A 27,823-nucleotide genomic window follows, 5' to 3' on the forward strand; every position below is an offset into this window, starting at 1 on the left:
CTACTCTTATAAGGAAAAATGAATTAAGAAAGGAAGAAAAACTGCCAAAGGAAAACCTTTGACAAGATTTGAAGGGGGATGTGGTGGGGCAGCAGCCCCCGGCTGCGGAGCTCTGGCAGCGGTGCAGCATCTCCGTGGCGATGCCTCCCCCGAGAGCTGCCAACCACCCTCCTCACAGCCAGCGCTGGGTCAGACAGCTGGGCTGGGGTGAACATCTGCTGGATCTTCTGTGCTCTGGGGACCTGGAGATTACTTTCATTTTAGCTCCTTCTCACAAATACCACAGAATTGTCCATTGAAAGGGATGTTGGAGCTGGATACTCCAACTCCTGCAGGTGCCAAAGAGTCGGGCTGGCAGATGTGCTCCTGAGGCATCTGTGGTACAAAACCGCTCCTCCTCTTTTGCAAGAGGGATAGAGAGGACTCTTTACTGAAAAAGCTGAGGCTCTGGAGTAGCAGAAGTTAGGCACATGCAGGACTGAGGCTACAGACCTGCATAAACGAAGTGGAGAAGAATGGGAAGTGTCCTCTTCCCTGAGACCCAACTGCCATTTCTTCTGCTCCTCGGTGGTCCATGCGGAGCAGAGAGGCAGCAAAGAGTTTCACAACTGTTCTGTTTTGATGGTTGTTCCTGATGCTCAGTAAGAGTCTAGTTTACAATGCTTTTTGTCACCCTGTTGACTGAACCCATGAATATTTTTACAAATTTTGCTTACAAAAAAGTAATAAGAATAAAGACATATTTTACAACTAATATACTAAATGGAGAGCACTCTCTCAGAAAGTGTCTGTGATATAGCCAAATATCTTATTAATTGAATTTGCTCTGTACTGTCGTATTGGTGGGTCTTTCTTCCTGGGTTTGGGAATAGTTGTCCTAAAACCTTAAACTTATTTAGAGTTTTATATAATGTGAATTTAGCTTTGTTTGGTTTTTAAGACGTTTTCTTCTCTAATGGGATTAATTTATGGAGATCATTGTAATTGCTTTATCATGTTGCTAACGTAAGAACAGAAAAAAATCCCCTAAAACCTTCATTTCCTTTAGTGAGGAAAATATTGGTGTGCCCTGTAGCTCTGATTCATGCTGCTATTGTAAAGTCAGCCAGCTGTGAGATATATGTGGAGGCAGTGGATGATAAATGTGTTCTAATAATCCACTATACAAAGTGTTTCCATAAGAATTCTTTAGCAGTATCCAAGGACATTAAACAGTCTATCAATAAAGTCTTTTTAAAATGGTTTTGAAACAGGCAAAGGCCGTTTTAATGCACAGTCGTACAGGCTGTCTCAAGTTTTCCCCATGGTATAGTTCCAGAATCTGTTTTTAGTATATGACTATGATACCATCAAGAATGCTGCTTCTGATAAAAATTCAGAGTAATTTGCAGGATTCTCAGCTCCAGTTGCAGACAAGAATGAATGAGTCTCATACATTTATTACTTAGGGTGTAATTGTGTGTTTGTTGACAGTTGTCAAAGAAATGAGCTTTAAAAAAATCTTCACTCAAGATATATCTTTTATACAGGATTAAAATGAACATTGATTACTCACATAATACTCTAGATCTCTCCCCTTCTTTATGGCAGACCTCTGTTTCAAGTCTGTTCAATTCAAATACAGTGGTGGGATAAAACCCAAAGCACTTTACTGATGTGCTGAAGAGACTAGAATCCTCATCCACAGCTAGAAAGATTTGGCTCTGGAAGACTCATTCTGGTTCTTCCTACTCTCTCTGTAAAGCAGACGGGAAGAACCAAAGCGAATCTTCCAATGCCAAACCAGTCAGGAACAACCAAAGTGTTTCTTCCAGGTTGTTCCCAACTGCTTTACAGAGAAGGGATGAGCAAAACATCTAGGATACAGATAATTTCTAACACCTTTCATGAAATTCACCTTGGATCACTGCAGAAAGTATGGTGTGGAGCTGGAAGTTAGTCCTGTGAGAAAAAAACAGCTAAGATTGAGTAGTCACAGTGGAAATTCTCTCCTTTCCAAACTTTCTGTTAGCACTGGCTCCAACCACAGTGCTGAACTGATACTCTCCTGTCCTTTCTGATTCCTCCCTCCACAGACAGTTGATTAAGAAGGATTTCAGGTCAGAGAAATGCTTTCTTTTCTCTACTAAAAATACACAGCAGATTGGATGATTTATTCTAAAATGAAGATAATATTATCAATAAAATATAGCCTACAAAATCTCTGTACTTTTGAGTTTGTTTTCAAGAAAACTCATGAAATACAAAAGAAATATTTAAAGTATTTAAATGGAAAAGAAGATGGAAGATTAGGGTTTAAAATACTCAGTTTAACTTAGTTCTGTGTAATTTCCACATGTTTTTAATAGCCTCCTGGTAAAACCCAATAAAACCACTAGAAGCAATGAAATCATAATGAAACATCTCGAGGTCGGTCTTGTTTTTCTTTTGCTTTATTTTTTTTGGTTTTGCCATCTAGCCCATACAGTATTTGTAGCAGATGTGATGTGAGATATCTGTGAACATAAAACACTTCTTGTTTTGCTTCCCCTGCTTTTTCCATCTTACTAAAATAGCCTTCTTTCTGGGGAAAAAGAAAAAGGGGTAGAGATATTACATCCTTATTAGAGAAGTTCAAAAGCAACCATTAACTACAGTAAGTTTCATGTGGTGGGTCAAGTCCTGGCTTTCAGCTGGCATTGTGTGCAGAAACAAGCGTGTTTCATTCCTAAATGAAATGCAGATACTTCGTGCTGAAAGATGACAGCTTTTAAAGCAACAGAGGCAGAACTCTGTACCTTATAAAAGAAAATGTAATCATTTAAATGAAAACCCTTCAGAAACAGTATTTGTTCATTCTTGTGCTGGACTGAATACTCTGTGCTACTTTGGAAGGAAGGACAGCATGCCCTACCACCGAAGTCTTTGCAGGAGTACAAATAAGTTTTCATCCTATCACAAATAGAAGAAAGAAGAGTCATTCCATTAACTGCATAGTCTGTTCCAAGACTTTTCACGGAGTGGGCAGTAGTCAAGAATTAGCTGTGAAGGGGTGACCAGTGAGTCACAGCTGCCTGTGGATACCTACAGGCACTTTGTCCTTAGTGGCTTCTGCAAGCAGAAGCTTTACGAGGAGAGAGATGGCTTGCTCCATCCCTAGATCTTCAGCTGTTGCTACATCTTGAAGCTAGCAAGGAAAGGAGGTTTGGTTCTATTGCAGGAGAACTTTTCCTCTTTGCCTAGCAAAACTCACAATCACATTTTCCCAAAGCCTTCTTTATTTCTTCCCCCAAATACCACTCTCTCAGCAACAGGCTGCTATGCAAGATATTTGAAATATCCTGTGACACAAATCTGCCAAAAGTCTCCTCTGTACCAAACCCCCTCGGGAGATTTAGGCTGGACATTAGGAAAAAATTCTTCACAGAAAGGGTCATTGGGCACTGGCACAGGCTGCCCAGGGAGGTGGTTGATTCGCCTTCCCTGGAGGTGTTTAAGGGACGGGTGGACGAGGTGCTAAGGGCCATGGTTTAGTGTTTGATAGGAATGGTTGGACTCGATGATCCGGTGGGTATCTTCCAACCTGGTTATTCTATGATTCTATATTATAGAAGGCCATGGGGATGCAACGGTTGCTATTACATCAATGATGGAATCTGAGGTTTTGTCACTTAAGACAGGAGCCTGACAATTCCTGTGAATATTGTGCGTAGTGATTCTGTGCTTCCAGCCAGCCAGAAGCAACTAATCCAAGGTAATCATGAGTCCCTTTTAATGCGTTATGTAACTCTCTCCGTCTTCAGCCGGTTTATCCTCGCTGTGCAAAACCCTGTTGAACTAGAATACTTCTCTTTCTCTGTTTATAGATGGGAAGCAAACCCTGCATTCTTGTGGTCACTTGACCACGAGATCACATGAGAAGTTGGAGATAGTGAATAATAAGCTGAACTTAAGCAGTGACCACTCTTCCTGTTCTATTGATCTCATCCATTTGGGGTTTTGTGGGACAAACCCTCTTATAAATTCAGATGTATCAATCAGCATGCTCCAAAGTAGTTAATGAAGAATGTAATTCTGAGCATATATTATCTCCTTAGTTGTATGTGGAATTATAGGCTGAAGTGAGAAAGTTAATAAACCTATTTCATTTGCAGTTCAGCCCTTAGTGAATGGATGCATTAAACTTTGTCTGTTCTGTGGCCACTTTTTAAAATGTGGCAAAATCAGATATTTTCCAGCCATTATTATTGCAAAAAGATGTGCTCCCGCACTGCAAGATAGGCAGCAGTAAAGTCCCTGTGGAAAAACCTACATTGCTTTTTCTCCTCCCTGTATTTAGTCCTCAGCTGGAGGGCTGTGATCTCAGCCAGCTTAGTGTCTGGAAGGGAAAGCCAGCAATTCCTCATTGCCACCGTGGCTGTAGTGAAAGGTAGTTGTCTTGATGTAAAAACACACCTGGTCGTTCAGTAGAAACAGTACTTAGCATTGGGCAAGATCAAAAGCAGCCAGAGCTTTCCAGATTCGATTTATTTCCCAGGTTGCCCATTTTGCTCACACACATCAACCGCCTTCTGCTAGTAGTTACCTCATTTTTATGGAAAGCAGGGAAAGGACTGAGGTAATTTCTAAGACTATCCATCTGGCTTGAGGATGAAGCTTTCCATCTGCTTTGAATGTATCACAAATCAACGTGCTGTTAAAAAGGGACTAAAATTAATGTTTGTTGTGGAATTGAATGGGAGATCTCATCAAATGGTGATATTACAGACTTACTCTATCCCTAAGTGCTTTCAAATTGCTAGTATAGCATGAAGGGAGTCTACAACTTAATGTTTTGCCTAATCATTTAGATAATTTTATTTGTATGTTTGGATATATATTCAGGTGGCACAAATAAGCTTAGCTGCAATGAAGACATTTAAATGCCATCAATTAAGACTAGCTGAGAATATGAGTAACTGCATTAGTTCCGTAAACTTCTAGACGTGGGTTGGCAGCCAAAAGATCTTGCAAATTAGTGGGATGTGTAAGGGCTCTGGTTGTGTCTCTTTCTCCCAGTTCTCATTCTTGTATAAGGATTTATTACAGCAATTCAACACACCAAAACTTCCTTGGAACTAGAAAAATCCTCAAAAACCTGCTTTAAGATGTCATTAATTATGTTTTATGCCGCAGCAATCTGCTGCAGCTTCTTTCCTCTCAGTAGTATCTCTAGAGCAACGCAGCTGCAAATTAACCAGCACAAACTGATCGTCTCCAGTAAGTATGCAATAATTTACATTGCTCCCCAAATTATTTCTTCCGTAGTGGTATGCGATGCATCACTCTTGTTCATTATCTTCTCTCCCTCTTCAAGCCCTCCCCTACGATGTCTTGAGTATAGTATAACTGGCTAAGTTCCCTTTCTTTTTAGCAGGGGGAGGCAACTTCAAAATACAGTCAAATGTTGTCAGTTAAGAAATATGTTTTTTCCACAGACACTTGGGAGTATTCCATGCAAACTGTTGTAATTAGTGATTGATTGGTTGACTGACTGATATTTTTAATATATAAGTTTTGAGATCAGAAAGGTCACATTTGTTTTTATGCTCTGAAAGCAGGAGAAACATATCTACCAACACCAAGCATACTCTCCAACTCAATAATCAACAGCTTCATTACTTTTGTTGGAAGGAAGTGTGATTATAGCTGGAAAACATAAACTGTGTCGAGCTGCTTAAAAACAAACACTGTGAGACAGGGAAAATAGCTAAGATGGAGGAAGGCTTACTGTAAAAGTTATTTTAACTTCAGTGTTTACCTCTCCGCAGTTAACAGTGCTGTCTTGTGTGCTTAGCACAGAACGACTGCAGCAGGAGTCAGATGTTCCAGCCAAGGTCAGACTACTCCATGTAGCATATATTTTCCAGAACAAAAGAACTAAAGTGCTGTATGGCTCTTGGCAGCATTACTTGATACCACAAATGATAAAGGTCAGGTGAGACACTGGACCACTACTTTACTCCCAGCTGCTTCATGTTGCAGCTACCGCTTTGCTGTGAGGCCCTAGGCAACATCAACAGAAAATAGACTTGCCCTGAAAAGAGTTTGGAAAAGCAAAATGTAAGGCACTAAACAGTAGCTCCAAACTACAGGAGACAGTGACCCACAAGAATAACAGTAAGTTATGATTAGCATGGGGTGAGTGGGAGGCACATATTGGTATAAAGACCAAATTTTAAAGATCCAAACAATATCATGCAAAAAAATTAAAGCATTTCAAATTTGCAAAGCAAAACTGGGCAGTCTATAAACAGGGTTTTAATGCAGAAGGCTAAATTTAAAACAGCCTGTTGATGCCGTGGAAATCTACCTTCAGTCATGGGAATTCTGCATTCCCTACCTCCCAAACAGAGTGTAAAGGACAAAATTGTAGTTTTCTTTATTGTGTGGGACTTCTGTCACTCAAGCGATTGCTTCTTCTGAACTTCCATGCTTTATCTCCTCTGAAATTCATCTGAAGCGGTAGCTTCTTGGCATTGGAGTTGGCTTAGACCTCCTGAGACATGGCTCAGCTGAAGAGCGTCAGACCAAGAAAGCTGTCTCAGGCAGGCAAAAGGATTTGCACTTCGTAGTTAGCCAAAGGTTGTAGGTGGCTGGAGAAGAAGATTGTGGTAAGGCTAGAAGCACTTTCTGCTTGGCAGACAGCGACACGTTGGCATGGTGTGTGGGCAGAGTCATCCAAACCCACTTAGTTTGGAATTACTCATTCCAAATCTTGGATCTCTTCAGCCTCTTTCCTCATAATTTTTATCTATGCAAAGTGATTGTAAATTGATAGCTGACTGGCAGGCTTTTACTGTCACTTCACATAGCTGTAATCGACAGTGTGAAATTTAAATGTTATGTTCTCTTTGCTGGCAAAGTCAGCATGCAGAGATCCTGCCTTCTCCACATGCACTTAACTCTGTTTCATCTTTGGCTGCTTGTTCTTGTCCCTGTGTCACCCCTTGTCTTGTGTTGACACAACTGTTTGTTAGGGCTGTGCTAAGAACGTATGTGAACTGGTTTAAATAAAAAAATGCTTCTCATATGATTCTTCATCTGGTCTCATAAATAATTGGGTCTGTACAGCTGGGAGAGGAGGCAAGGCAGTGCAGGGCAGATAGCAAGGCTGGGGGAGGATGAAGGGGACCCCGTGGAGCTGATAGTGATGAAATTATCGAATTTCTGTGATGTGAATTATTATCAAATTTATGTGATTTATGTGAATTATTGAATTTCTGTGATGTGAATTATCAAATTTATGTGATGTGAAATTATCAAAATTATGTGATGAAATTATCAAATGCTATGTTTGCCAGCTAGTGTTTCTACCCACTCAGAAAGGCACAGACCAGCCTCACTTCTCCCACACTGCTAATTTTGGTGGCACTTCGTAGAGAGGGTCCAGTATAGGACTCATTCAGGAGCAAATTGTTCTGAATAATTTCAGTTCTTCCCTATTCTTTGTGTTCTCTGTTTTCTGTTTTCTCCCTTGGACCAAATCAGGAAAATATATGTATGTATTTTCAATTAATACATAGTTTCTGAGGAATTCTAGGCAGATAAGATGCATGTATGTTTGTTTTTTCTGGCTTTACCACTTGATATTTAAACTACATATACTACAGCCCTCTGAGGCAACTAAGCAGTGCGTGAAAAAAGAAATAATCTGAACAGAAGCCCTCAAAGAAGAGGTGAATATGCACATCTCAGGAAAACCGTTAATCATGCACATGAAGAACTTCTGCTCCTGGTGGGTGCACAAATTGTCCTTTTGGACTGGGTAATCTTTTCTCTACAGATGACAGGAGCATATTATAATACTAGGTACATGTCATCTGAAACTGATAGGCCATAAGTAGCTAAATATAACGTCAAGCGTATTGGTATGAACTAGTATGTTATCTCTGGACTGAATCCCAACTTCTTACAAGGTTGCCTGACTTTCACTTTCCATTTTGGCACAGAAATAAGAAGACACTAACAGTAAACTGCACAGACAGCCTGTTTTTAAATGGCAGGTTTATTAAAAATGCTCTCTATCACAAACATTGGAAACATACTCAGCAGATTTTATGGTAACTGAAAGATTCAGTTGATAGTGGAAAGGAAGTAACCGCTGATGTAGATCATCCACTGAATTATAAGAAATAACTGGCTTGTTTCCACTGCAACCTTCTCACAACACCCCAATATTACTCAGCATCATTGGGTTCCAGTTTGCGTTCAGTCCGCCCTTAGGATGAAGCATGTGATTCAAGAGCTTGAGCTTTGGGTTTCTACATATTTACAGTAGAACAGCCTACAGGTTACAGGAGAGGACACATTAGCACCAGTGCTTATAGATTTGGACTCACATTGCCTCTGCCGCTGCGTGTGCATGGTACTGACTCTACTGAAGAGTTAGTTTAAAAAAGGTTAATGAATCTGGCACTTGGAAGGCAAACTGTGCTCTGCAGTGACCTAGGAATTCTTCATGTTACACATCACACTTGAATGCCTGTCTCTGAAGGCTGCCCATCAGAATTACCTTAACGTGCTTTCTTTCAAAAACGCGTGCTTTGCTTCACCCCTGCTTGAAGTGTTATTTAGTTATACATGTGACCCCCTGAGGTCAGGAAATCAGTGTGATATTCTTAATGCTGTTCTAAAACTAAGCACAAACTCTATATTTAGCAAATACTAGACAAAATTAGTATCTTTAGCAGTTTTGATAAAACATTTTCACATAGCAAAAACCTACGTAAATACAGTGTTCATAGTTACCGAGATTGACAAAAAAAGGCTTTGGTTAAAAAATCAAAAGGGTCAAATAAAAAAAAACACCTTAAAAAAAGGGACCAAAGGAGTGTCAAATACTATATTGGAGTCAAGTGAGTGCAGAATAAACCAGTAGTTGTCCATTAGTTAATTTCTTGGTATTAAAATCTTCCACATAAGACGCCCGTGTCTCTTGCAGGCTGTGTGCCTTTCCTGACATTCACAGCTGGTCTCCTAGCTCCAGTACAAGCAGGGTGGCGATAACTCCACATTTTCCTGTTCAAGGCAAGGACTCCCTCTTCCAGCTGTGAGGTAGAGATTGGGTATCAGGTCACTGATGCGTGAGATACCACCAAGAGCAGCCGTTGCACCCGTTACACATTTGTTTCTAGTTCATTTATTTCAATAGTGCAGTGGTCTTTACTGTTGGATTTCTTAGTGTGATTCTCCACTGGAGTTTCTTCTTGCTCCACTTGCACGGGTATGTGGTGCTGAAACCCTTTCACTGTTTCTGGTCCACGAGATTCATTCATGGTCTTCACACAGCCATTTCTCTGGTAAGCCACAATCTGATGGACGTTAACAGGCTTAGTTTCACAGATCAATGGCACCTATGTGAAAAGTATTAAGATTTGGAATACTGCTACTGTTTGCTGTATACAACAGGGAAGGGATTTTTACTTTGAGAGCCTGTGGTCTGCTTTACATTTACCAGGATTACTTAGGGCCTCCATAGACTTCCAGGACCTGTTTGGCACGTACACGAAAGCATTTTTGCACCATCAGGATAAAGTGAAGGTGTCTCTACATATGTAAAAATGCAAACTCTGTCACAATTCTAATTTAACTTATACCCACAGTGATAACTGCTTGCATCAGTAAAGTGATATAAGCAGAGTAAATAATGTCAAGAATTTCAGGGCTAAGTTTGAAAGATAAAGACTCTCAATGACCAGTATGCTGAGCTTCAGGCAATACTTGCTCTCGAGTACAATTTCATAGACCAGTAAGTATCTGTTGTTGTCTTCTAACCCTATAAACTAACACCTGTCTTTTCACTTTGCACTATTTCAAAGGAAATAAAGAGAATTTTATTGACTGATTCATAAATGAAATATTAAAGTGTCCTTTAAATTAAACCAGAAGTTCTGATGGGGAAAATAAGACATAAATACTGGCAGTGAAACGAGGTGGGCTTGCAGCTGAAAAAATTTGGCCTTTGGGAATACATTACTTACGCCACAAATTCTGCAGCCAAAACGTATGGCAGACTAATGGTATATTTTAATACAATTATGGAGCATGATGCAAAGAAAAATCTCATCACAGATGACTAAATAACCCCTGAGGAGGGATTTTATATTCTTGAAACATCTCTTCTTGAGTTCTGACTGAGTTCTAAATCCAGCAATGAAATGTCAGGCGGTCTGTGTTACGCAGGAGCTCAGACTACCCTTCTGGATTTGTAATGAATGACATACTTTACCATTAGGTTGCACATTTGGTTCTTTTTGTAGCTAGCTAGATGTGTAACCCATATATTCAGGCCTAATCCTGTCATCAGTAATTACTGCAGGTGCTAAGTACCTCAGAGAATATGGCCCATCTTTATACATAAAATTCAAAAATCAGAAGGAATTTTAAAGGCGTATTGCAGGAAAGCATAGGAATAGGATTTACCAGAAAGACTGTCTGTAAAATGAGAGAAATAAAAATAAATCTTTGCTATTAAGGCTGTTGTTCTACAAATGGTGAACAGAAATGAAATATGTCTTGTGAAAATAAGTCCTGATGAAGCTTTTCTGCATAAACTAGTCTGTCTTTGTGGAAGAAAGTAGTGAGAGTGTGCCATGAGCTGAAAATGTTGGGGATTAGCACCTCCAAGCATGAGGGGCTCATAGAATTAGGAATCTCTTTTGTCAAGGATTTGAAGGAAGAGTATGAGTAGTTGCTGGTATAAGGAAAAACTGAATGATGCACTCCAAGATGGAAGGAAAAAAAACATAGGAGTGTAGGGAGGCAGGGGTAGAATACAGAGGTATATGTGGTGTATGAAATAAGGAGAGGGAAAACCAAAGATGTAAGGCGGGACTTGTGTTAAGTGTAGAATACATGAACATGTCTGATGATGAAGTCTAGAATGCAGCAATATGCTTGTGCTTATTATTGCAATGCTGGCTTCAGATTATGCTAACACAGAGGCTTGCAGCACCCATGGTAGTTGCTTTTGTTGTGAGCTTATTGATCATGCATATACACACTCATAAAAACCTTTACTTCCCCTACAAATACTGAAGGATGTTTGTCATCCTGGCCTGTTGCAGGTCACATTTTCAGAAGGAGGATGGCTGGCTGGAATGGAGTACTGACAGTGGGACTCTCAGTTCCATCATCTCTTGCATTTGCAGGACAATGCAGCTGCTTCTCCTGTTCCCAGCCCCTGTGTGCCAGGTACAGCTGGCTGGCAAGCTTTGAATTTGAGTGGCTTTCTGCATGACCTCATGCAAAAAAAATCCCTCCACCTCATCTGGCTAAGCAGCATACTGCCAGATTCTGTCCTATCTCTGAAACACTTTCTATAAACTAAATGAAATGAATGTGGGAGTCTGAGAACTTGCAGGTTCTTTGCTGTAATATGGCACATGCTGGCACACCCGTGGCTCGTGGCATTGTTACCTCATCACTGTCCTTGATGAACTCCTTCCGGCAGATATGAGCCATGATCCCAGCTGCCAGGGCATCTCCCAGGACATTGATCATTGTTCTAAACCTGTCTCTGGCAAATGAAATAGTGATAGTAAGTAGTTGGCTTTTTAGGTACATGCCTATGGCTTCATCACTGCAGTAATTATAGCTGAAGGCCAATTTTGCTGGTTTTATTAGCTAACAAGTTCAGAAATGGTAGCAAGGAGTTTGGCACAGGACAGCTATTAGTTACTGAGCTGCTCAGTTGGGTTTCCCAGCCTTTTCTGAACTCAGTGCCCTGTGCTGCCACACACTTAAGCTAAGCTAACTACAGCAGCCATACCTCCCTATGCACACAAGCTGATTCACTACTAGAAAGGTTTAACACAGCAGATCAAGACTGCATTTATGTCCAAGTTTTTATGTTAAGGTCCAGTACTGCAGTCTGATTTGGAGGCTGGTGCTGCAAATGACTTGATTCAATAAAAGTAGAGGGCAGCCAGTACTTTATATTAGGTATCAAGGTCTGAATCTGAGCAACCAAATGCTAGTTTAGAAGATTATTGATTTGGTAGAATGTGCAGAAAACAATCAAGATTATTCAGAAGGTTGCTAAATAACTGCACTCACAAACTCAGCAGACACTGAACAACTTAAATTATGTTCATTTCTGAAAAAGCCATGGTTGCTGGGGATACCAGTGGCTCATAAAGATTCTTTATTTTCAGTTATCATCTTTTCCAATTTAAATTTGTGTGTTTGACAATACTTTGCATATATATAGTTTCCCTATATTTCATTTATTCATTTACAGGAACTTTCCTTCCCTGTTTACACTTTTACCCACTATCTAAAAAATAAATGTATTAAAGCACAGACTATAAATACACAAAAGTCAGTGGTTGTCATAGACAAGTGTTACACTTGAAACAGTTTGGAATCTATTAGTTAAATTTGATGTTATGTCAAATAGACAATATAGCTTTTAAGTCTGAAATACATCATGTCTTTTCCAAGAAAAACACACACATCTGAAAACTCTGTTATAATGGTAACTTAATTTATAAATGTGGGTTATAAAATGGAGGTTCAGAAATCTCCAGATGTTTGGCTTATTAAAGTCAGTGACGGTCCAATATCAACACTGCCCAGATTTCTGATCCTGTACCTTAATATAGAAAAGAATTGAAACTTTGTGCTGATTTTTTTTCAGATATTTCAGGCATGTTCTCTGTGCATGCAAATGTTTATGCAGTTGCTTCCCTAAGCAGCATGAACATTCCCGCATGAAATGTTATTTGTGTGTGCAGTTACCCAAATTGCAGATGCAATTGCAAGTAACTCCACCAAAAATATTCCACAGCCCACACCTCAATGTGGATGTTGACTCCAGGGCCCTGTCCTATGCTTGTTTGCTGAATCCATTTTTCTAATTCCTGCTGTTCTGATCTGGGGTTTGCCTCGAGGAAAATTCCCACAAGAATATATTAAGCATGGAAAAATACTGATACAGCACATATTGATACATGTTCCTGTTATATATGGACTTTTTCCCCTTGGTTGATGATCAAATTTTGATTCTTGGAAAGATATTCTGAGCTGTTAATTTTGGATTGTGCAAAGAGTCAGCTGTGGTACAGAAGAAGCTGTATGAGCTCAAGAGTTTGCACTCCTTTTTCAGCTCTGATTAGCATATCTTCTGAAAAAGAGTTTCTGTAACAGTGGACAATACAAAAATTCTTAAGAAAATGAATTGCCTGGTACGTTGTTTGAGCAGTTCTATTCCGTTTTTCTGTGTGTACAGGGCAGTCTGTACCATGCATGAGTAGAACCACACTGCACATCACTGACATTTCTCCACTAAGATGCCAACTTGCTGCTAGTGGCTTTTTTTCCTGTGCAAACACAAGTCAGGTGTTGCAGTGGTATTTTAGCTTTAGATGATATTAAAGATGCAAAAATAATGATGAAAACCTTTTACCTTGTATCTAATAAATCAGCTGAGAAACGTTTTTATTTTCTCCTTTCTGTTTCTAGGCACTAGCTGAAGGTACGGAGTTCACATACATGTTATGGATACCTAAATGAGTTGTAATACCAACAGCGCATTGTAATGGGTATTTCAGTCTCGTGAGATCATCCAACCAGCAGTCTCTAAGCAGTCTTCATACTCCAGTACTTCCAAAACTAATGTTGAAAATATTCATCATGTCAACCATGTTGACACTTTGCATCTGCAGGTTCTCGAAACCACCAAGGGCCAAAACACAGAAATATTCTTTTTGTATGAAAGGTCACTGGCAAAAGACAGAAAATTGGATCTGTTCCCTGCTCGCTTTTTAATACCATCTGGAACTATAGCCTGAAAAAGTTTTTTTTTTCTGTTGTTTTGAAAACTTTTGAAAGAGAAAAAGAAGCATAATTCCCATATACATTGGAAGACTTCCTGGAAAAACAATGAAATGTTGATGTCGCAAGAGGTGGGCGAAAACTGAGCAATATAGAGGGCAAAGGTTTTTGTAACACAGCTTAAAAATACTGTGATTTTGTTGTGCTTAATTAGCTATTATGCTTCAGTGACTAGCGTTAGGAAAGCTGTTTTATTAAAATCTGAACTGCCATTCCCAAGTTTAGGTGCCCACAGCAGGTATTATTTATTCTTCACAGAAGAATATTCCTGATATACCAAAATAAAGTATGTCTTAAAATATGCATACAACACAACAGTAATGACTATTAATAATCATACTCATGTTCATAATCATAATAATAATAATCAAAATATTCTATTACACTAAACAGGAAAGTATAATTTCTTCTCAAGATTCTTTGTACAAAAAATCAGTGGTGTAAAGCCAAATAAAATGGGATATAGAATAGAATGGGCTTGTGGCACATTTTAACCCAGAACCCTTATGAAATGAAACTCCACTGTATTAATGGAGATATATATTATATAGATCAAATAAAAAATAATTCAGACTGTTACGTTGTGGATGCATGTGGTAGTTAGTGTAGTTAATTGAAATGCTAATGAGCTAGTGACCGGTACTTTACCATTAATCTTCCTAGACTATTCAGAATTGTTTGACTGATTTATGGACATTTATATAAGAGTTCAAACAAATCCCTCCTTATAAATTTTAAAAGTGACCTCTCTGTAGAATGGTCATGCTTGTCAAGCACAGCTCTGCACAGGGTGCTACAAGTTGCTGCTGCCTATTCAGCACTGAAATCAGAAAAAGCAGAACTGCATCAGGAGCTGTGATAAAAGGAAGATGTTAACGGTCCTGTTGCAGTGAAGTGCAAGTATTCCATTCAGGTTGACTGTGTCATGGTTCTAGTTACAGTAGCAGGAGCTCTACAGAGCACAAGCCCCTACTGTACTGCCGTGGCCATTGCAGGCAGAGTGGCATCTCTGGTGCAGGAGCACTCGCCAGCTTCCACAGGGGCTCATGCCTCTTTGCAGAGTGCATCACTACATTGACATATTGTCCTTGAACTGTCAGTGGGCTGATAAGCAGAGTGTAGGCAAATTACGTTTCCTAGGAATGTCAGCCCCTTGTCCCTGTCCAAGGCAAGTTGCCAGAGTTGCACCTGACAGACATTTGTCTGTCCTGACCTTAAAGCTTCTTATGAAGGTCCTCCAACCATCCTTCGGCTAGGCTAGATGCAGCTACTTCCATTGCCTGACTGTTCTTCTAGATAAAAATAATTCTTAAGTTTCTCTGGGATCTGTCTTAAGGCTAGTTACTTTGTCTAATTCTTCATCTGCCCTCCCTGTGAATGTGAAGAACAACTGATCTTATTTATATCAGAAACTGCTGCTCTGTTTTTAGACTAAATGAACTCTGCTTTTTCAGCTTTTCTCTGTAGGTCATATTGTCCAAGTCTCATTTAGACCACCTCTCACTTATCTCTGTCTTTTTTCAATGTAATGCCCACTTTGGCAGAGTATTTTATCTGAGGATAACTGTAGCACCATTTTAAGCAAAATAATTTCTTCCCATGGCTCTTATGTGTATTTGTGTCACTATAACCCTGGACACCATTTGCCTTTTTAGCAATGTTGCCACACTGGAAACCTCAAAAGCTTGATGCTACTTACAGTGCCCAGTCGACAGCAATAATCAACGTGATGTCATCTGTTGGAAGCCCAACCGAGGTCAGAACAATGACCATTGTCACCAGGCCAGCTTGCGGGATGCCAGCTGCACCTATGCTTGCTGCTGTTGCTGTGATACTTCAACAAAAAAAGAAAGGAATAAGTTTTACCAGCGATAAATTGCTCTGCATGAAACCACATCTTGTTTCTACAGGAGCTTTCCTAAACCATAACCCTTCTTACACAAGCCACTGCACAGAAGTGCCAGAGTTTTGTGGACAGAAGCCAGGTCAGAGAGCAAGAACAGGGCAAGCTGCCTACCCAGTGCTAAATTCTCACCCTCCACCTTTGCAGCCGTAGGGCTGGTGGGGAGTTCTGCCATCTCGTAATATCACAGAAGCGCAGAGAAAGGAAGGCAGACAGGCTGTGGGCTTGTCTGAGTGATGTCAGCTTCGTGGCACCACGCAGCGGTGTGTGCCACGAATCTGCCAGCGCTCCTCATTGCTGTTTCCCCTTGGCAGCAGACTCCCAGCAGACGTCTGAGTCACCCTCGGCAGCTGCTGTGCCAGGTGAATCCGCGGCTGCCTGCGGAAAGGGCCTTTCATGTCAATCCATCACCAAGAGGCTAGGCCAAGCGTAAAGTCTTTGTATAGCACACGGCTTTGCATACTTGGATCTAAATATGAAGCAAGCGTGAATGTGACCGTGCCTTTTCAGTTTCTGCAAAGTATTTTTGCTTGACCTTCACACCATTTTTTTTTTCAGCCAGGCAAGCAGAAATGAATGGGACACCAGGGCAAGAGTGGACCTGGCAGGCTTAATACTTTTTTCATAATGCTATTTTTAGGGAAGGGACCTCATTCCTTTTTCCAGGAGCAAAAGTGACTGTATACATTAATTTCCACCCATCTGGTCACTTCCAAGAGCTGGGCCATCCAGCAGAAAGACAGAAACAGAATGTTGACAATTGTAAAAGGATGACATAAAGCATATACACTGATAATCCACAGCATTCATCAATCCAGAATTACAGAGCTTTTGGCAAGCATTTAAGTCTCATCAACCTCCTGTGATGGAAAATGAGGGTAACAGTATTAACCCATATGTAAGATGAGACACAGAGACACCCAGTATCTTGCTCACAGCTGTACAGTGTACCAGAAGAGCAGCATCCATGTTTACAACTAAAGTGCTTTCCTGCAATAAAATAAAACACATTTGCATGTTTGCATTGAAAACTAGATTTGAAAAAAGTTATCTTGGAGAGCATCCTAATAACTTTGTAATAGGTCAACTACAGATAGAAAGGAAGGGGCAGAAGCTCAGTAGCTCAGTAGCTGAATGAGATAAATACAATGAACATTTAAAAGTTCTCCAACTAGTGCTCTGAACTGGCTAGCTGATTAGGATTGCTTCTGCCTCCTAAGACAGTTCAGGTCACAAAGTCTCATAGCTTAACTAGGGGCAAAAATAGGAATATTTAAGTAAGATTGTACAGGCAAGTTGCTCTTCCATTGATTTTTTACCTTAATGTAGATGTTTCTTCCTATAACAGGCTCAAATGATGGGAATACGATCTTTACACTCTTTTTTCTGCTATATCTAGGTTCGCACTATCATATTGACATAAACTGTCAACCTGGATTAAACAAATTTTGAGCAATGTAGGCCGATCATTTTTATAACACTTTTTCCCCTTCTGGCAAAAATATCTTGTCACTCAGAAAGAGTTGAATTTCAAATCTCCAGATCCTAAAGTATCAAGAACTGGGGCAAGCATGGCCCACAAAACACAGTTAGAATTTGGCTTCAGATACTCAAGGTACTGAATCCGTTATGACTTCCTATTTACTCCCCTTTTTTGTTTCAGCCTCCTTCTTTCTTTTCCTTTCTTTGAGATTTCCAATCTTCATTTGTACTTTCCTTCTATTGCCTGCACTTCTATTGTCTACACTTAGTTCTTGTGTACTAGCACTTGAAACAGGCAGTGAAAATAAAGAGATAAATAGGATTCTGCTAGAACATCTTACAACCCATTTGCCATCACCCTCTTCTCCTTATTTTTTTTAAATCACTGTTCTCTACTTCAAGGTTTGTGTAATGTCTGCCCACGCTCTGGGCCATATTTTGAGACCACATTATAAAAACATCCCTGCATCCAATATCACAAAAGGTTAAATTTTAGCACAGGGTCATTCCAGTAATTTTCAGAGAGAGAGACAGCCTGAGGCAAGAGCTCATATGGGCACAATTTATTTCTTCTGCTTCTAGTCCAACCAGATCTTTCCAGAAGCCTGTTAGCAAAGCCCAGCTGTCACCTTGGGTTAGTCTCAGGACTATCCTCCTCTTGTCATGAAGGTTTTGAAGTCCAGCAGAACATGGGAAAGGCCCAGCAGTGTAAATGGGGCAGTGATGAGGTCACTGGGTGGGTAGGTAAGCAGATCTCAAATATGTTGCTCAAGGCTCTGACTATGAGGAATGTTTTTCTAATCATTTGTTCCCTGCTGGAAACCTGCAGGTTTCAGTCCCCGAGGCACTCTTTGGCAGCCACTGGAGTTTTTTGGCAGTAATTGTTCAGCTGGATCTTCTAGTCTTCTGGATCCTTTACAGACCTTTCAAGGACAGAGTACACAGCTACAGCACTCTCTACCCACAGAGAGCATGGTTGTTTATGAAATTTTCTGCTTTAACAAGCAGCAGAGAAGACATTTAAAAAAAAATTAAGTGATATGACATCTTCATGAAAACTTGCCCCTGATAGTAGTAGCTGTCCTCCTTCCCTGTGCCCCTACTCCTCCAGGGTTTCACAAACAGCTTCCTAACACTTTATTCCCTGTTATCTGATAGAGGACTTCTAGTTTTGTGGGGTTTTATCCTTTTCCTCTCATGTAAAGATGCAAACCAGAGTTAAAGTTGAAAACAATTCTGGCATTTAAAATACCATTTTAAATACCGGTAATAATAGTAAAACATTACAATCTTAGTAAATTATCAATAGATTGCCTAAAATAAAAAATTAGACAGTTATCCTCAAACAGAAAATTGTTTCCTGGTGTCCACATGCTTCTATTGAATGGCACCAGTACAATTTCCCTTAGTGCACTCTGTGATCTCTACAGTAGTTAAAAATAATCCTCCTGCGAGGGATGGATCCTTTGGTAATAGCAAAGATGAGGTTTGTTCTGAACATTGTTGCACACAGGAATCTTACGTAAGAGACACAACATGACAAGCAAATCACAGCCTGTGGAATTTGAGGTTTATACCTTATAGTAATAATCTGCCCGAAGTCCAGTTCATAATTGTTTACTTGCGCAATGAAGATGGCAGCCACAGCCTCGTAGAGCGCTGTTCCATCCATGTTGATGGTGGCTCCTACCGGCAGCACAAACCTCGCGATCCTCCTGTCCACATGATTATTCTCCAACAAGCACTTGAAAGTGATAGGCAGTGTGGCTGAGCTGCAAAACAGCGGAGAGAAGCAGACACTGAATTATTTTTATTTCTGGGGAAGACAACCAATTGTGGCAAACCTCCTCTATACATGCCAATCCTGCCAGCACTCCTTCTCATTCTTCAATGTGCAGGCGTAACCCACTTGCCATGCAACTCACTCCTTTGCTTGAGAGGGATAAAGACTGTTACATGTATAAATGCTAGTGTAAGTGCAAACTTTGCTTCCCCCCCAATTAAGTAATTCTCTCATTCCTGAAAGAGGCAGGACAGATCTCTCCATGTCCCTTGTGTGATCCTATAACAATCACATAATTGCAGGTCATATAAAAAATGCATACATATGTACATGAGGTATAAATACGTGTGTGTAATGGTATGGAGTGGCATGGAATGGTATAAGACTGTTTGACAGGTATTAAATTTAAAATGAGATTGACTGCTTCCAAACTCTAACCCTTGATTTCAGACTCTTAAAAAAAAATCTTATTTTTGTTTTCATTAATTGAGATAATAAAATATTATCTTAAATTTCCTCATTTTCAATAAGATTCATACATTTTTAAATAGTAATACACCTAAACATGTTTATATTTTATCAGCCTTTTGGTAACATTCTGCATTTTACCATATGGTGTCACATGCACTAATATATCATGAGTAATCAAAATGCATTTAAGTGAGTTAAGGGGTATTCTTTATGGCACATCAGTTTGCACAGAAAATAATTAACACCATTGCAGACAATAATAAAATGGCAAAATATTTTCCTTGCTTTGCCAGTCATTTTAATATATTGCTAAGTATCTTGGGCTATTTAAATAGATGTAAAATAGAAAAATCCTTTAAAGTTATTCCAGAGTTACCTCTTTAAAAGAGAGAAGTAATTATAGCGGAAATACTGGTATCATGACATTACTGTGATCAGTATGCCCTGAGTCATGAAATATAGATGTCTTTCCACTAGTTTGGATGGTTCAGATTGCTCAGTCACTGCGTAGTGAGCCTCTCATAAGCAATGTGGCTCTGATATCTAGATCTTATAATGCCCATTATCTGTTCCTAATGGAGGATAACACATTTGACCTACAAATTCTTTCTCAGTCATTATATGTGACCTACAAAATCACAGCGACATTCTGAAAGCTCTGAAATCCTAACCCCATATTTGTAGGAAAATATTAGCAAAATGTTTCCATGAGAAGGAGTTGTCATTTTGTATTTGTGCAAGCTGTTATTTGAGGCAAGTAACAGTGTTTGGAAAGAAAAGCAGCTTCCAACAATAGAAACACAAGGAACAAGACAAGTCCATGCTTTCATTACTCTATCTCTCTTCTTCATAACCTTACTAACTCTGGTGAATGATTTACTACAGCCTGGCAATTCCTGCTATGAAAATCTGGACAGAAGTATGCAAATAAACTGAAAGGTCATAGAAGCAACAAAAATCTGGTTTACCCATAGTAACTGAGGTATATTCAATTTTTTCATTCTTGCATTCCTAATATTTAATCAATATTTACTTTGAAAAGCAAACACCACGAAATGTCACCCCCCCTAACTACACATTGGAAGTCATTTATCTCTTGGACGTGCCTATCATTTTTCACACATTCATTTGTGAATGAGTGAAATTCCCTATGTGTGGTTTACCATCCAATGTGCATAAAATGAAAGGGTGCTGGAGAACAGGCCTTATGAGGAGCGGCTGAGAGAGCTGGGGTTGTTTAGCCTGGAGAAGAGGAGGCTGAGGGGTGACCTCATTGCTCTCTACAACTACCTGAAAGGACGTTGTAGAGAGGAGGGTGCTGGCCTCTTCTCCCAAGTGACAGGGGACAGGACAAGAGGCAATGGCCTCAAGCTCCGACAGGGGAGGTTTAGGCTGGACATTAGGAAAAAATTCTTCACAGAAAGTGTCATTGGGCACTGGAACAGGCTGCCCAGGGAGGTGGTTGAGTCACCTTCCCTGGAGGTGTTTAAGGCACGGGTGGACGAGGTGCTGAGGGATATGGTTTAGTGTTTGGTAGGAACGGTTGGACTCGGTGATCCGGTGGGTCTCTTCCAACCTGGTTATTCTGTGATTCTGTGATTCTGTGGTGCGGCTGGGCCTTATAGGTTATGTAGAACTGGAACCTCTTGTGCAGCTGTAACTAGGAGCAGACCACCCCAGTAACACTTAAGCATATTGTTAACTATAGGCATGACCAGGACATGATTACTAAACTTAGTGTTCCTTACCTGCCTTCCCTGCAGCTACTGCACTTGTGGAGGGTTACTTGTTTTTAAGGGCACTCTTTCCCTGGCCACTTGGCTTTTCTGTAACAAACCCCATCTAATTTTTTGCGGGGAAAAGGAGGAGGAAAAGGTAATCTTACAAGTCCTTTTCCACCCTGCAAGCACTTTGACATACCAGAATTTTAAACCTAAATTCCTTCCTGTTCTGAAGGCTGCGAGCTGAGCTGTAAAAAGTGCAAACTGATTGACATCCTTCAGTTTGGTTGAGATGTGACAAAGATTGTGAAAAACAATCTCATCATATCAGTGGCACAACCAGCCAAATTTCTACTTCCACTGTTGTAAATGGAATGTATGACGCTGGTTTTGCAAGAGAATTCTAAACCTGTGCAGGATCTCACAGGGAGTCAGGTGCTTCTTTCATTTTAATTTTGTGCTGTTAGAAGTTAAACTTGTAGGGCACTTAACTAGATGTTGGTTTTGTTGTTTATTCAATATTATTACAGAAAGGGAAATGGGAAGAATATAAGTGCAATGATGATGAAAAATACTGTGCAAAATACCAAAAGGAAGCAAATTTCCAGGACACAGATTCTCGTATCTTCTGAGCACAGGCAACTACTACGTACAGTTTCACTCAAATTTATGATGCCACTTCTCAGAGCTAGCAGGCTGTCTATCCTAACTATTCCTATTGGAAGGGTCTCTGGAGCTCACTGTTCAGATGAGAATTTATGATCTAGACACATTTTCTTCAATTGGCACTAAATTTGCTTTTATGTGTTTTATGCACTACTTCTTGCACAAATCAGTCCAGCTGTTACAATATATATTGTTAGAAATCAGTTTTGTCCCCTCTCAGACTGGATCAAGCCAATCAGACTTTCTAAAGTCTTCTTTTACAAGGTTGCTACTTTACATCCCTGATTAACCTTTCGGTGCCTGTTTCAATCTGAACAAACTTTTCCTGAATACAGGTGACAAACGCAATGTGGAGTATCCTAGGAGAGGTTGTCTTGTTCAATGATGGTTCATTTTTAGTCATTATGTACCATGTGGCACATATCAGAAAATACCTTTCTTATTTAAGGCTTTGGCTGTTGGTGAGTTAGAAATGGCAAGGAAAAACAAGTTCCTACTGTAATTTTTGAATCATATTAATATATCATTTCAATGGCTGAAGAAAAAACATTCTCACAGGAATACTTTAATTTTTCTTTCCAGCTAAATAAGGTGAATTTCGTTTTCTCGAAAGCTGATTTATCTGCTGTTAAACAGTGAGACAGTAACATGAAAGCCTGACATGTAACGTTTATCAGGAGGGAAAAATAAAGGACTGATCTTAATCTGTTAAGTCTTTTAAAAACTGTCGTACAGCTTTCAGCTAAAAGGAGAGGTATCTTCTCCCAGCACTATCTCGAACTATGAAAAATACATTTTTACAGACTTATCTCAATTTTAGGATAAAATGCTGCAGCTGCAGAGACTGAGCATAAGCTAATGCTGGATCAGGCCAAGCTCTTACTAGTGTGAGCCACAAAGACAGCTAGTCACTGTGGAAGAACAGCTGTTCAGCCTGCTCTGTTTATCTTATCATTCAAATGCATTTTGCTATTTGCTCCAAAAAATCAACAAACTGATCTCATCGCCCTTTTGCTAAATCTGCCTTTAATTTACACTGTGCAACAGCCAAGATCTTAGTGTTTCATAAGCAGCAAAACCCTTGAAAAACTCATGCTTTATTGTTTGCTTCAGAGAAGATGAAAATTGCTTCTTTTGATGGGATGTACCACTGACTAGATGCTGCTTTAATTCATTAATGATATGGAAAGATGACCTAGAAAAATAAAATTCCCTCATGCCATTGGAATGAGGAAAGCTAAAATCAAGAGGAATTTTGCCTGTAGGCCAGATACTGTTTTTTCAGTGCAATAAGGGGTGATAGGATCAGGGACGATGCGGGGGGAAGCAAGTCAGAAATCCACCGGGATGCAACCTGAACAACATAGAGCAGGGCATGGTGGGCAATGACAGCACGTGCTGTACACACCTCACTGACACAGCAAAGAGCATCTGTGTACATTGCCATGTGCGCCTGCTGGCAAAGCCACCCCATATGGGGGCCAAGGGTTTGGTTTCAGAGGCTGGCTGGCCAGGTGGCTGGGGCAGGGACTCGGTGCTAGTCATAGGAACAGAGGAATAACAGATCTCCTATTTCTCTGCCCCTATCTCTCCAGTAATGTCTGCAAAACAAAATATTGCCGTGATTGTGATTTCTGGTGAAATATGAGAGGAATGAGAATGGGGTGTAGAACCTTTCGCTAAAGGGAAATGGGTTGAAATAATGTTCAGATTCAAAAAAATCATTGCCATGAGACAGCTGTTTAGTGGCTTTCAAGTTCCCTTGTGCTTCATTCTCGGGTTTCTTATGTGGTATTGTTTTTTATACTTCAGTTTGACTTCTAGCTTAAAAAGAAAGCTTTCCACAGGTGCGGACTAGCTGGAATGAATATCAGGACAATGATCTGTGGTTTTCTTTCTATCTTTAGATGTAGACATGAACTGACACAGACACATCTGCAAGAAACACATCAGTATGCTGAAAATCAACTCTTTGTTCTTTTCTAAGATGACCTGAAAATCCAATACCCACGTTATGACTGTTACATAATGTCCCTGTGGCGAGTGTTATTTAACCAAACACAGATGCGTTTACTGTCAGGAGAAGCAGCTCTCCTGTCCAACCCCAATTATTTGTGCATGTTCTTCTGGCAACAGCTCAGTAATGTGCAGCATCCATTCCTTTCAGTATAACGAAGGTGAAAAGTTCAGCTATCACTAGAAAAGGCCCTGATTTTTGAACAGAAGAACATTAAAAACCATGTTGGGCCTGTGTTGGATTTGCAAAATATAGACATAAATAAGAAGGAGCAAACAGAGCTAAATCCATCAGGCATGTCCAAGCCCCAGATTCGTAAGTTCAGAACCTTTGCCCGGGACTCAACTTAATTTCCGTGGTACATTAGTTTTTAACAATAAAGATACTAAATCTGTGGCAGCAAGTCCTGCTGGTGATTCTTGACAGACTGAGCTGCCAACTGGCACCAGAGCTCTGTTCCCAAACTACAACCTCTCTGGGCCTATAAATACGAATTATTCCTTGCACAGTGGAAGGGGAGAGAGTACTATCTCAAAATACTCAATATCCCCAAGACAGGGGCTCTCTACTGGGAGTCAGAGCCTAGGAGAGTGAATGTCAGTGCAGGCTAATGGGAAAGCTGAATTCACTGTACTTTCTCCACTGTCAGTAGACACTCAGCTTGGGGTAAGGAAATCACAGAATCATAGAATCATTTAGGTTGGAAAAGACCGTTAACATCATCAAGTCCAACCCTTAACCTAACACTGCCAAGTTCACCACTAAATCATATTCCTAAGCACACAGAGAGGGGGAAAACATCAAGATTGGTTTATCCTGGAGAGGCCCAGCAGAGAGAGTTCTCTCTCTCTCACCAGTTCTGTATATTGAGATTTTTGCCTTGTAGCTACTCCTGATGCTTCCCTAGGAGCCTAATCCTCCTCACGAGGAGCTGAGCTCCTACATGAACCATAGGCATCCTACATGGCTGAAAGCTGTCTAGAAGTTAAGCTTTGCAATGATGATATGCTCATCTTTTATAAGAGGAGCTCACGTTTGCTAGAGAGCATGCATGTTCTTTCCTTATGCTTCTACAAGTAGTAAGAGAAAAAAAAATGATCTAAAAATTCTCGAACCAACCACTGTTGAACTTTCTCAAAGCAGTAATGTAACTTAGACGTTCGTGTAAAACAGAGGAATTGAAACCACTGTGTACCTATGTAGATCTGGTTGTGTATTTTGGTTATTACATATCATATTTGATTTTTTGTTTTATTACTATGATTGAAGATAATGGCATTGGAACATTTCTAACCTCAAAACATCCCACAAACAACCTGGACCTGAATATATTACGAATTGCAAAGAGGGACCCTCATGAACGTGAAGTGGCTTGATATCCTCAGAGCTAGAGATGCAGTAAGGAGATGAGATCCAATGAAGAAACAAGCACAAAGCCTGGAAGTTACCAGACTAGTAGAAGACAAGTAAACTGGTTATAACATCAAAATGCAATGCTGATGCAAAATAGGGAAAATCAAGAAAACTACTCTGTTTTTTAAAATGATGGAATATGTCTTGATTAAACCTCCCTTGATAAAGGGATCTATACTCATGAAAATATTGGTTATTTTTGTTGATTATTAACAGGAAAAAAAAGGGCAAGCTCTTCTATAGATGCTAATGATAAAACAAGGAGCAAAGCTTTCTCTCTTTTTTTTTCTGAAACGAGAAAAATCAGATTAGATTTGTAAGGAAAAATATTTTTCTAGAAGAATAGAATTAATGGAATGGCACAGATTAAAGAAACCTGAATGTTAGCAATATCTTTCTTCAGCAACAGAATTCTTAGGGGAGCAGGGTACAGTCAAATGCGCCAAAGGTGAATGAGACTTTTTCAACACTAACATCTTTGAGTGCAAAATTAGCATCTTACTTGAATCTAAGGATGTAATGTCATCTCAAGCTACAAATATTTTATTTTCTAATGAGAAAGATTGACTTCATAATTTAAGTCTAATTAGAGTTTAAACCACCACCCAGCACATAATTTTTTCTTGACTTTGTATTTCACAGTGTGTTGCTCTTTATAGCTCATTTTGGAGCAACCTGTTATAAATAAAAACACCTTGCAAAATGAAGAGTTGTGGCAAGTCAATACCTTCCAACTGTACTGAAATAATCATTCTCTCCTCTCCTTTCTTTTAGTTCCTATACATCCCTTCTGCTCTCCTTACTCCTATTTAACCACTGGACCTATATTCGCGAGAGAAACAGCCATTGGCATTCGCCCTTCCTGCCCCAGACAGCCTTGTTCGACCTCTCTAGAACTGTAATGACCCTAATCAGACCAATGAGCTTGGGATAAATGTTTTAGGATCTTCTCCCAAGTCTGGCACGTCTAGTACAAATTAAGTTTTCTCATTTTCATTGTCCTTTCAGTAAAACAGAGATTATTTCTCTTTTAGCATTGTCAGTAATTACCGCATGGCAAAGCAATGTTTTGTAACAAAAATAAATTTTGCAGAGGATTAATAGCAAAAATGAATGACATCAACTAACACGAGTTCAGGGAGGTTACATTGTTATTTCTCTATGTACTTATTTACTTAGATAATTTGCAGAAGAGTTCTAGATTTCTGCAAAACTCACGTATTTATTTATCAGTGATGATGCCCTATGGAATCCCATATGCGCTGATTACATAACAGCCCATACTAGACTGTTAAAAAGAAGTTTTTTAAACCAATATTTGCTTGGTTTCCCAGAGCTTTTACCTATATGTCATTCCTGAATAAAAAGTGATAGGTACAGCTGCTTTTGTTACTTCAGAGTAACCAGACACAGATGCTATGTATTTTCATTATACTGGCTACAGGGGAATGTTATTTTAGTTGTTGTCATTGTACTCCATGCAAGTCAATTCCAGCCCTTTCAAGCAGTTCTCATACACCCATTTATCTGTGTTGGGAATCTGTGTTGTTTATCTGTGTTGGGAATCATTTGCATAAAAAGTTCACAAGCTGTTTCCCCTTTCCACTGTCCCTTTGTTCAGCTATGGTTAAAACTCATTGCACATCCTGCCTAAAAAGGATCCAGAATATATTATTCCTTGAGCATAACAGCTAAATACTTTCACAGTGCTGGACAATAGCTTGCAATCACAGCCTTTTCTTAATGTACCAAGATGAGCAGAAAGGGTAAAATGCCTTCATATGACTGAGCTAGGAGGTTCTCCACTAATACTGAAAATGAATTCTGGACAAACTGTGTGTCCTTTATATATATGAACTTTGTAGAAGCACGAAGTTTGTTTTTATGGAAAAATACCCTCATTTCCTTTCTCTAGGAAAAACTACTTTTGCTTAATATTTTTTAAACTAAGGGAAAACAATGTGACAAGCGTTATTGTCAAGTGGCTCCCACACATAACTTCCAAATGTTGAGAGACACATCTTTTATAAATATACCAGTGAGGTTGACACAGGCCATTGTGCAGATAAAATTGTACCTGCTCCAGTATAGCTATAGTGTGCTGCTCCCAAGAGAAACTTGGAGTAAGGATCTAGCAATCTTTCTGTTGCATCTATTGGGAAATTTTGTAATACCTGGAGGATGTGGCCAGAGCAATGAGCAAGGCTTGAAGAATCCCTCTGATGAAGACAATGGGGTTCTTCTTGGTGATGAAGAAATACATCATTGGCAGAATAAACAGTCCATGCACCACCAAGCCGCAAACCACCGTAATGGCATAGAAACCCAGTTTCTTCCCAATGGCTGAAGGGTCATCCATTTCTAAGATTTTACCAGCAATTAGGAACACAATTCCAAATGGAAAATACCTGAGCAAAAAAGAAAGACAGTGCTTGTTAGGAGATAGCTCACTTCCACCGAACAGTATGAGATGGGGAAGTCTTGTACTTCCAGTAGGAGTGCAGAAACAG

General features: G+C 39.8%; 1 protein-coding gene across 2 annotated transcripts in view; it reads right to left on the reverse strand.

The window, feature by feature from the left end:
• Nucleotides 1-7,987: 7,987 nt before the first annotated feature.
• SLC1A7 (solute carrier family 1 member 7) overlaps nt 7,988-27,823 on the reverse strand; it is a 55,155-nt gene continuing 35,319 nt past the window's right edge. Inside the window, exons 7-11 of one of the 2 annotated variants that reach the window (XM_069863159.1) lie at nt 27,488-27,721; nt 18,820-19,014; nt 15,557-15,691; nt 11,440-11,533; nt 7,988-9,374 (exon numbers count right to left, since the gene is read on the reverse strand). In XM_069863159.1, the coding sequence (XP_069719260.1) occupies nt 9,138-9,374; nt 11,440-11,533; nt 15,557-15,691; nt 18,820-19,014; nt 27,488-27,721 (895 nt within the window). In that variant the 3' untranslated portion in view covers nt 7,988-9,137. Of the gene's footprint in view, nt 9,375-11,439; nt 11,540-15,556; nt 15,692-18,819; nt 19,015-27,487; nt 27,722-27,823 lie in introns of both variants that reach the window. The other variant, XM_069863158.1, reaches the window with a different exon arrangement.

Source organism: Phaenicophaeus curvirostris, chromosome 8, assembly GCF_032191515.1.
Source record: "Phaenicophaeus curvirostris isolate KB17595 chromosome 8, BPBGC_Pcur_1.0, whole genome shotgun sequence".
In the NCBI taxonomy this organism is placed as follows: Eukaryota; Metazoa; Chordata; class Aves; order Cuculiformes; family Cuculidae; genus Phaenicophaeus; species Phaenicophaeus curvirostris.